Source organism: Cebus imitator, unplaced genomic scaffold (genome assembly GCF_001604975.1).
Source record: "Cebus imitator isolate Cc_AM_T3 unplaced genomic scaffold, Cebus_imitator-1.0 Scaffold111, whole genome shotgun sequence".
Classification (NCBI taxonomy): Eukaryota; Metazoa; Chordata; class Mammalia; order Primates; family Cebidae; genus Cebus; species Cebus imitator.
In genome coordinates, this window is record NW_016107426.1 from 1,742,641 (window position 1) to 1,753,710 (window position 11,070).

The window sequence follows — 11,070 nt, forward strand, 5'->3', positions numbered from 1 at the left end:
TTTTTGAGACAGAGTCTCACTCTGTCACCCAGGCTGGAGTGCAGTGGCATGATCTTGGCTCACTGCAACCTCTGCCTCCTGGGTTCAAGCAGTTCTTCTGCTTCAGCCTCCAGATTAATAATAGGGATTACAGGTGTGTGCCACCATGTCTGGCTCATTTTTTGCATTTTTAATGAAGACAGGGTTTCACCATGTTAGCCAGGATGGTCTCAATCCCCTGACCTCATGATTTGTCCTCCTTGATCTTCCAAAGTGGTGGGATTACAGTGGTGAGCCACCACACCTGGCCTGATTTCATTTATTCAGCTTTAGTCTATTATTTGCCTTATTCAACTCCTTGGGTTATTTTTGCTCATTTTCTAGTTTCTTGAGGTAGAAGCTCATATTGTTGATTTGAGGTCTTTTTTTAAAAATTAGGTGTTTACAGCTACAAATATTCCTCTAAGCAATACGTTTTGGTATGTTGTCTTCATTTTCATTCATCCTAAAGTATTATATAATTTCTCTTGTTATGCTGGTGATTTAGAAGTGTGTTGTCTAATTTCTACCTATGTGTGAATGTCTCACATTTCCTTCTCATGTTGATTTCTACTTTTTTCGTGATTAGAAAATGTACTTTCTATGATTTCTATCTTTTAAAAATTTGTCGAGACTTTTTTTATGACCGCACATAAGGTCTGTTCTGGAGCTAGTCTACGTGCACTTGAGCACAGTCACGCGTGGAATGTCTTCTGTTGTTGGGTGAGTGTTACACAGATGTCTGCGTAGGCAGATTTAAACTTTCCCTCTGTTGAAATGAATTAATAATAGACTCATGGGTAGAAAAAGGCATGTACTTTTATTAACATGCACAAACATGGGGTAACTGCAGGACTACGATTACTCAAAAACCCAATGAGGTACAGATGCTTATATACCCTTTCTTATGGGATAGAAGGGAGATGGGGAAATAGGCAGTTCTTTTAAGGGGCCGTAAATGATTATTAGGGGAATGAATGGACCTGGGAGACAGAAGTTAACTTGTAAAAGATTGTCTTTGGAATTTGAATGATCCAACAATATTTAGATCATTGTTGAGAGGCAGACATTATCTTGTGAAAAAGCTTGTAGAGGTTCCGTTGTATTCCTTAGGCTTCTTTTCCTCAGTAGATAGTGAGATTTCAGGAAAGGGATGGAAGGCAATTAATTGTGTTTTCTTTGGAGGGTCCAGTCTTAAGATAGATCACATAATATCAAAGTAGAGCCTGTTAACTCCAAATATCTTCAAACTGGTAACCCAGGCCTCAGTCTGTTAGAAAGTTTATTTTGCCAGGGTTAAGGATGCACCCATGATACAGCCTCAGGAGGTCGTAACAACATGTGCCCAAGATGGTCGGGGTACAGCTTGCTTTTATACATTTTAGGAAGACATGAGACATCAATCAATATGTATAAGATGTATGTTGGTTCAGTCCAGTAAGACACAACAACTCAAAGTGAGGGCTTCCAGATTAGAAGTAGGTAGGTAAGAGACAAAAGATTGCATTCTTTTGAGTCCTTGATCAGCCTTCCATTGAATACACAATTTAGTCTGTTCAGTGAATTCTGCATTTTTACATAAACAATAGGGCAGAGGAAGCAATCAGATATACATTTGTTTCAGGTGAGCCTCAGAGGGATGACTTTGAGTTCTTTCTGTCCTTTGTCCACAAGGAATTTCCTTGCGAGTAAATTGTGAGGCTGGCATGTAGCTTTTTATCTTTGTAGCTGTCTTATTTAGGAATAGAATGGGAATGGGTTTGCCTGACATTAGTTCCGAGCTTGACTTTTTCCTTTGGCTTAGTGATTTTGGGGTCCCGAGATGTATTTTCCTTTCACAAGTCTCCCCCAGCTTATGCTGACCTTCAAGGACCCTTAATTTAAAATAATCTGCATACCATGGTGCCATATTTTGGGGTGAAATTCTCTGGGCTTCTTCATCTGATAGGTCTAGTTTGCTTATAGTTTTGTTTAACTCTTGTTAAGTTTTGTTTGCTTATAGTTTTGTCTGTTTTCATGTCATCTTCTAATTGTTCTGTTTTTGAAAGTGGGATATTGAAGTCTCCAAATATTGTTGAATTGTGTCTCTCTCACTTTATCAGCTCTTGCTTCATTTTATTTTGGAATTTTCAATTCTTTGGCAGACAGTTGAGAATTCTGCTGTAGTCTTCCCTTTCTGCTGGCGCAGAGCTGGCGTCAGCCATGGGTTATAAATGAGGGCCTTTGAGAATTTCCCTGGGTATGAGCAAAGCCCTTTATATGCATACAGCCTTTTAGAATGCCAGGAGTATGTTAGAACTTGTCAGAAGCCCCTGCAGAGCCCCCGTTCTCCAGTTTTGCCTTTTAAGGTTTTTGGTGAACCACTTATTAGTCCCAACTGCTAACACTGTCACAGCCTACTGTAATGTGGAACAATGGCACTGACTGCTTTCACGAAGGTCCTGGGGACAGTGCTGTTCCCACAGAGCGAGTTCTGAGTTAGGACAGAAAAGGAGAAGGCCTGAAAATGGAGCTGTTAAGTAAGCTGCCAGATAGGTCAAATAGTGACGAGCCTCTGAGGATGGGGCATTTGAGGGGCTACAAGACTGACACAGGAATTTTCTCTTGGCCCTTTGCTGGACTTGTAGCGGGGGCGCCCTGTCCCCCAGCTGCTGCGCTCAGCCCCTTGCGGGAGGGAGCACAGGAGCAAGCGAGTGTGGGATCCAGCTGGCCACTGCAGACACCAGCACAGGAGCGAGCTCTGTGTGAGGCCCGTTGCCAGACCAGGCATGTTGCCTTGAGGGGAACGCAGCAGCACACAGGCAAGGGTACCCGCGACCCTGAAGCCCCAGACAGGGTGTTAGTGTGCTAATTAGCTCTTTTAGTTTTACCATCCACAGCCTGATGGACGGCAGCATGTCAGCAGCTCAGTTGGCCTCTGGCCCCATTGTGTGGGGTGGCTGCCCTCTGCCAGCGAGGAGGAAAGGCCAGTGTGACAGACTTTCTGGTTACCCGCACTTGGTGGGTCCCCAGCTCTTGTACAGCGTCCAGGAAGAATGAGGATACACTGACAGTTGAAGAGTGAGCAAGGTGGAGAGTTTTACTGAGTGATGAAATGGCTTTCTGCAGAGAGGGGATGTGGGGGGTGGTCGTCTCCCTACCCAAAGGCAGGAAAGTCCCCTCAATGTGGCTGAGTCTGGGGCTACTATGGGATCAGAATAGGGGAGGGGCAGGCCGTTGGCAGTATTGGAAAAGGCAACATTCGATTGGTTAAAAGGCATTCTTCAGAAAGAATCAATTGGGAAATGGTGGGCAAATAGGAACAGAAGTGCCCACTCCAGGTTGCAGGTTTCATCCGGGACCAACAATCTGGACTTTCCGCCTTCAGGCTATTTTTTGGCTTGAAGGTGGCGTTTCACCAGGGACCTGCCCAGGCATTTGGCTGCCTCCTGGCACTATCAGACCCACTTTGCATCACTGGTTTTCACAGCTCCCCAAGTTGTAAGGCAATATTGGTTTTCAGAACTACAGTAGAGCCGCAGAAAGGGAGATGGCAGTACATAAAATTGAAAAGATTCTGCATTGTTCTCACTCATAGGCGGATGTTGAACAATGAGAACACATGGACACAGGGAGGGGAGCACTACACACTGGGGTCTGTTGGGGGGAAACGAGGGAGGGACAGTGGGGGGTGGGGAGTTGGGGAGAGATAGATAGCATGGGGAGAAATGCCAGATATAGGTGAAGGGGAGGAAGGCAGCAAATCACACTGCCATGTGTGTACCTATGCAACAATCTTGCATGTTCTTCACATGTACCCCAAAACCTAAAATGCAATTAAAAAAAGTTAAAAAAAAATTTTTTAAATTAGAAAAATAGAAACATAAAATAAACCTCAACATAAAAAAAAAAAAAAGATTCTGCATTTTTCTGAATAAACATTCCTCAGATTATGGCAGATTTTTCATTAATTCCAAGAGTTCTGAAAGAGTGGATTTAACAGTTTTTACCAGTATTTGTATTGCTTTTATGGAGGAGATTTTTGCAGGTCCTTACTCCACCCTTTCCGAGGTCTGTTTCTTTGGGTTCTGTTTGGTCTTTTTTCCTCTCTGTTTTTCACCTTGGGTGATTTCTGTTGCTCTTCCTTCAGATTCATTTGCTCCTCTAGCAGTTAAATCTGCTCAGTGATTTTTTATTTTCACAGTTATATTTTCCAGTCTAACTTGCATTTAGTTCTTGTTTCTGTTTTCTCTCCTGCAACTCTTCATTTATCTGTAGAAATTTTCATGCACTGAAACCGTTTCTTTTGTTTAAGGATAATTATAATAGTGCTTTAAAATCTTTGCTTGTTCTCACATTTTGTTCATTTCAGGATTGGACTTGATTCACTTTCTTTTAAGAAGAATATGTTTTCTTGGTTTTTCATGTTGAATAATTGTGGACTCTATCTGGATATTATGAATGTTACATTGTGAGGAGAGTATGGGTTCTCCAGTGAATATTTTTCTCCACTGTTTTTCAGGTATTTTTCGCCACTGAGTATTGTTTTCCATTGTTTTATTAGATAATTTTCTTGGTGGACTTGAATTGCAAACTCTTTCTCTTATGCAGCTCCAGGTCATTTCTGGATAGCTGATCTGCTTTGATTCTGATCCACACGCATGGTTTGGGGATCAGGAATGAGGGTAGACAGAGTTTGGGATCCTTCTTCTTTCTCTTTTCTTTGCAAGATTCTCCTAATTTTTTTTTCCCCTAATTTTTAATCTGTTTATGTTTCTTAACTTCACATTTCCCTTGCCAGAAAGATTGTTGCTTTTTCCGTGATGGCCTCTAGCTCTGCTGTGCTTGCCACCCATGCAGCACCTAGACCCAGGCTAAAAACCACAGAGGTGGTAATTTACTTGTACAGCGAACTCCCTACCTCTGCTTCTCCAAGCGAAAGAACTCCCCACCAGAGCCTGTGTGCCTCTCTCCACACTCCAGAACCTTCAGAGAGGCAACTCCATTCTTGATCCTGGTTTTTTGTCTTTGACAAAGCTGCTTTGAGTCTTTTTCCTGCATGGTGGTTTAGTAAACGGATCCACCACAGATGTGGGCAGACAATTGGGGGATCTCCTCTTTGATTCTTTCCCTTTTGGGATTCCCCGCCTCCCTTCCACATTCATGGTTTCCTGACCTCTCTTTTCTGACCCCCACCCCCCTGTGCCAGGAAGATTCGCAGCCTTTCTATACCACCCTGTGTGTGCAGTTCAGAGTGCGTGTACTCAGGGACAGGCCGGAAGGAAGAACGGTGTGGCCGCCTGTCTCTCCTCCCCCAAGTGGGGCTGCAGTCCCCACCAGCTCAAGCTTCTATTCACTCCTCAGTCAGGCTTCAGTAACTTCAGGTAGTTACTTCTTGTATTATGTCCAGGTTTTGTCATTTTTTTACCCTAAGGGTAGGGAGGGGAGTCATTTTATAGTCTTAACTCCGCATACCTAATAGTAGCTCTGAACCTCATCTTTTTGAGGGAAAGTTGAAAATTGCCTTTCACAGCTGTATCTACGAGAAATGAAAGTGGAGAATTAAAACATCTGAATGGAATTGATGTTCTTTTATAACAAAAAGTTGTCTCAAAGAAGCTACTGGGAAGAGAAAGTTGTAGAAAATTAAGTACTATGTCAGTTCAGTTCAGTGTACAATTTACTAATTACCTGCTTATGTGCCAGACGCTATACTGGATGCTAGAAATACAGAAATATCACAGACGTTGCTCATAAGCTCATAGTAGTGGAATAATGGAGATGGGTAGATTAAACAAATACATTTAGCTCTATCTAGGGATATCATGTGCTACGTATATTCTACATGAGATTTCCAGCACAAAGGTATGGAAATTAAAAAAATGTCTGAGACAAGCCTCAATCAATTTAGAGGTTTACTTTGCCAAGGTTGAGGACACACTGGGAGAAAGAGACACACGCTGCGGTAGGCTCTTCTGCCTGCGCTTTTTCCGCAGAGGGTTTTGACAACTTCAGTATTTAAAGGGTAGAGTGTGGACAAGAGGGAAAAGAGGAACAGTCACTTGTGCATTCGTCTCATGCTCAGTAAATCTGCATTTTACATAAGGTAAAGTAAACAGAGGAAGAAGCCAAATATGCGTTTGTCTTGGGATGGACTGAGGCGTCATTTCTGGTCTTGTCTCTGGTGCCTGTGAAGATCACCTATTAATTGACATTGTCAGGGTGAAGGAGGCCACCTGGGTAGACATGGCCTTCTGTCTTGCAGCAATCTGTTTAGTAACAAAAGGGAGGCACGTTTTTCATTCGTTTGTTTTTGTTTTTTATGTGACTCAGTTCCCAAGCTTAACTTTTCCTTTTGGCATAGTGAGTTTGGGGTCCTGAGACGTTATTTTTCTTTCACAGGTGTTTATCTAGTTAGCCAATAAACATTATGTTGTTATGCCTTGAAGGTGATGATCACCATGTGTCAGTTGAGTTGGGTCAAATAACATTTGGAACAGAAGCAAAATGTCATTGTTCATACATTTGGAGCAATTCAAGTTTACGTGCATTAACATCACAGATGTTGAGTACTCGTGAAGGATTACTGATAAAGGCATACACGTGCTTGCATTATGGCCAGTATTCATCGACCGAAAATAGGAACTCCAGTTCTTCGTTACTGCCGTCATCTGCATGGCCTAGGCGTTCCCAGTCACTCCACCCTGCTGATGCTCCTGCTCCGTTCTGAGTTGCACTTGACCCCGTGGCTTCAAACTTCATCACATTATCCTTCTGATTTCTTTAGTCAAAGAACAGGCTCATGTCACCAGATGACAGAGTCTTACGTTTTTTATATAACTTAGCATAGGAACTGCCCTAAAGATCACTTAGTTCAGTTCTGTTGCTTTAAACATTTGGGAACAATGACCTTTTCAGCCCTAGAGCATTGTGAGTCATAAAAGTCCATATTACAGATAAGAAGACAGTATATTATGCCTTAACATTAATTAACTGGTTCTGATGTGCAGTTCATCAACTCATTGCCTGCCCCACACCTTCCCTTGGTCCCAAGTTCGTGGTTAGGCCAACCATACATAGATCTCTACCCTCAGATCTATTTCTGCATGTATCCTTGGATAACTTACATTGCTCTTGTGTCTGTGAAAAGAATCTAATGAAAATTTAAAAAAATAATAATGTAGTCTTACCTCAACTCTCTGTTATTTAGGAATATATTTGCCTCACCTTAAATGTCAAGGTTTATTTTTTTGTTTCAACATAAAGATTATATTTCTGAAAGGTTTTGAGAGAAAATTGCTGAAGATACTTCTCTTTCTATTTTAGATGAACAAGTTGTTATGGGCAATAAGCTTCTTGTGTATATTAGGTAAGATCGTTTTGTGTATTCATCTGCATGTATGTTCTTTCTATATTTTTCCTATATTTTTAGAGATACAATGACCTCTTATCTATATAGTACTTTTTATTTTTCAAAATTCTTCTGTGTAGAGCAGTGGTTCTCAACCATGGATAATTTTGTCCCCTGCTTCTTAGAGATGTTTGGCAACATCTAGAGACATTTTTGGTTGTTATAACTGGGGCTAGAGAAGGGATGCTGCTGGTATCTAGTGGGCAGAGGCCACGGGTGCTGCTAAGCATCGTACAATGCAGGGTAGTCCCCACAACAAAGAATGATCTGGCCTGAAATACCAGTAGGGCTGAGGTTGAGAAACACTGGTGCTGAAACCCAGCCTTTTTACGTTTACTGCTGACAACTATGTGGAGTGTGTGTTGTCTCTATTTTATATATGAGGGCCAGAGACTTGTTCAAATCATGAAAAAGTTAGTGACAGAGGTAAAACTAGAATGTTTATCTCCTGACTCCTGGAGCAGGGTTCATTCCAGTAGACTGTGCAAGTTCAGAATTGAGTCCTGAGAGAACTTTTAGGTAGGTGGCTATTTGACAGGAAGGCGGGAAGGTAGCAGAACCTAGCGGAACATCATGTTCGCTCATATGTCATGTCAGGTTAACCGTGAAACCGTTTCACACTTGTTACATCCATTCTTTAGTGCAAAAGACATATGCATTTACTTAGTGCTTTATCACCTGTACTTTAAACTCTTCGGGATGTGCTGGTGTCCAGTTGTCTCCAGTCTAACACTGAAAATTGTAGTTTAAAAAGGTTTAAAATTTGCCCCTCTCCAAAAAAAAAAGAAAAGAAAAAAGGTAGACATGTTCAGATGACATTGGTAGTAATTCAGCATTCAGCTCACAAGGCAAGTCATTAGCCAAGAAGGTCTGATTTGGGGGTAAAACTATAGGGTGAATTTCTCCTCAGAATCTGACTCCGTCTGGTTTGTCCTGGTGCAGGCATTGTCCAGATATTTAGCCTAGCTCTTTCCCCATCTTTAATCACCATTCTTAGAGCTCCTAGTTTAAAAGCATCTGAGAACGCCAGGCTTCTAACAGGTTAATCGTAGTATAATGGCGCCACGAGGCACCATCTTTCTGGATGCTGAGTGCAAGGCCTTTGGCAGTCTGTCCTCATTCCTTCTTGCCCCTTTACTAGAGCATTGGTTTTTCTTAGGAAACATGAAGAAACGAAAACTCCCACTCAGTCACAGGATGCATTACTTCACCTCCATATCTGTTGTCCACGTTTTCTAAACTGGATGTCATCCTGATCTGCTTTGGAATTTAACTGAGCCTACTTAAAAATTGAACTAGTATCTCAAGTTTGAGAAACAGTGTTGCTACTCACTTGAAAGTTGTCCCTTTACAAGTCGCTGGATCTGTTCTCATTCTTTTCTTCTAGCTGTTGTCTAGCAGGTCGTGCCTATCCCCTTGGTGACATCCCTGAAGATCTTGTTCCCTTGGTTAAAAACCAGGTTGGTACTATTTTCATAGCTTTTTACTGTTCTGTGTGTCTTGTTAAGATGCACTGAAGACAAATTGCAGTTGAGGATTATACGCAGGTCAGGAGCTGTCACCTGTTACAGGTGAGGGCTTACACACTATTACTAAAGTCCATCATTACAGCGGAGAGAGAATTTAAGAGAGAGCTTATAAAGTAGTAGCAATTTAAACTGAATTCAGCCTACCTTTATTTTATCTAAATGGGAATCACTGCTTTAGCAAGATAATCTGGAAAGTGAAAAAATAATCAACATTTTTTTTTCCAACTTACAGGTTTTTGAATTTCTAATTCGCCTGCATTCAGCAGAGGCTTCTCCTGAGGAAGAAATCTATCCTTATATTCGGACTTTGCTACATTTTGACACAAGAGAATTTCTAAATGTATTGGCACTGGTAAGAGATAGTATTATTTTAATGTGTTTTCAAAGAAGACAGAGCAGTAATTTTTTGGCCAGGCACAGTGGCTCACACCTGTAATCCCAGCACTTTGGCAGGCCGAGGCAGGCAGATGACCTGGGGTCAGGAGTTCCAAATCAGCCTGGCCAACCTGGTGAAACCTCGTCTCTACTAAAAATGCAAAAATTAGCTGGGCATGGTGGCACATGCCTATAATTCCAGCTACTCGGGAGGCTGAGTCAGGAGAATTGCTTGAACCCAGGAGGCGGAGGTTGCGTTGAGCCGAGATCATGCCATTGCATTCCAGTCTGGGTAACAAGAGCGAAACTCCGTCTCAAAAAAAAAAAAAAAATGTTGAACATGTTGAATAACCATGTCTTTACTACACCTCTAAATCCATCACCTGACTCTTGCTATGAGAGGAATGAGGGCAACACTATAGTTATATGTTATTTCCAAAATTAGGATTACCTCAGTTTAAATGCTGTTTTCCAAAGAGGATTACCCCTTTTCTTACTAATTTTTTTTTTCGATAATCAGAAATAAACATAATAGAATAGATAAAATAATGTAAAACAGGAAAAGGGGCTGGATGCAGTGGCTTACACCTCCCAGCACTTTGGGAGGCTAAGGCAGGTGGATCACGAGGTCAAGAGATCGAGACCATCCTGGTCAACATGGTGAAACCCTGTCTCTACTAAAAATACAGAAATTAGCTGGGCATGGTGGCGCGTGCCTGTAGTCCCAGCTACTTGGGAGACTGAGGCAGGAGAATTGCTTGAACCCAGGAGGCGGAGGTTGCGGTTAGCCAAGATCATGCCATTGCACTCCAGCCTGGGTAATAAGGGTGAAACTCCATCTCAAAAACAAACAAACAAAAAATTGGTCTTTATTTATTTGTTTATTTTTGAGACAGAGCATTGCTCTTGTCTCCCAGGCTGGAGTGCAGTGGTACCATCTCTGCTCACTGCAACCTCCACCTCCTGGGTTCAAGTGATTCTCCTGCCTCAGCCCCCCAAGTAGCTAGGGTTACAGGTGCTCATCACCATACCTGGCTAACTGTTGTATTTTTAGTAGAGATGGGGTTTCACCATGTTCGCCAGGCTGGTCTTGAACTCCTGACCTCAGGGGATCCGCTTGCCTTGGCCTCCCAAAGTGCTGGGATTTCCAGCATGAGCCACAGCTCCTGGCCAAAATTTGGACCTTGTATTACAGCAGTGAGTAGCCATCGAAGCCTTTTTGGAAGGAAAATATATTGATTCTGTACTTTAAAAAAGATTCCCCCTGACTCTTGTGCCTTAGTCAGTTTGGGGTGCTGTAACAAAGTTCCGTGGAATGGGTGGCTCATAAACAACCGAAATGTATTTCTCACACTTCTAGAGGCTGGGAGGTCCAAGACCAACGTGCTGGCAGATTCTGTTGGCTTAGGCACACCTCCCAGAGGCTTACCCCCAATACCATCATATTGGTGTTTAGGTTTTCTACCTGAATTTGGGAGCATACAAATGGTTTGAAATGAGGTAACATGGAGGCAGGGAGATCTGTTAGCAAATTTTATAGTAATCTAAATAGAAGACAATAGTGGTTTGAATTAGGGTATTGACAGTAGGGCTACCACGATGTGAAGGATTTGAAAGGTTTTTGTTTTTTTTTTTTTGGAGACGGAGTTTCGCTCTTGTTACCCCCCAGGCTGGAGTGCAATGGCGCGATCTCGGCTCACCGCAACCTCCGCCTCCTGGGTTCAGGCAATTCTCCTGCCTCAGCCTCCTGAGTAGCTG

General features: G+C 42.4%; 1 protein-coding gene across 6 annotated transcripts in view; it reads left to right on the top strand.

The window, feature by feature from the left end:
• The window catches only part of VPS8 (VPS8 subunit of CORVET complex), a 240,631-nt gene that overhangs the window by 99,068 nt on the left and 130,493 nt on the right, over window positions 1-11,070 (top strand). For all 6 annotated transcript variants that reach the window (XM_017538380.2, XM_017538382.2, XM_017538384.2 and 3 more), the window contains 3 exons: window positions 7,324-7,366; window positions 8,796-8,868; window positions 9,170-9,289. In XM_017538380.2, the coding sequence (XP_017393869.1) occupies window positions 7,324-7,366; window positions 8,796-8,868; window positions 9,170-9,289 (236 nt within the window). The remainder of the gene's footprint in view (window positions 1-7,323; window positions 7,367-8,795; window positions 8,869-9,169; window positions 9,290-11,070) is intronic.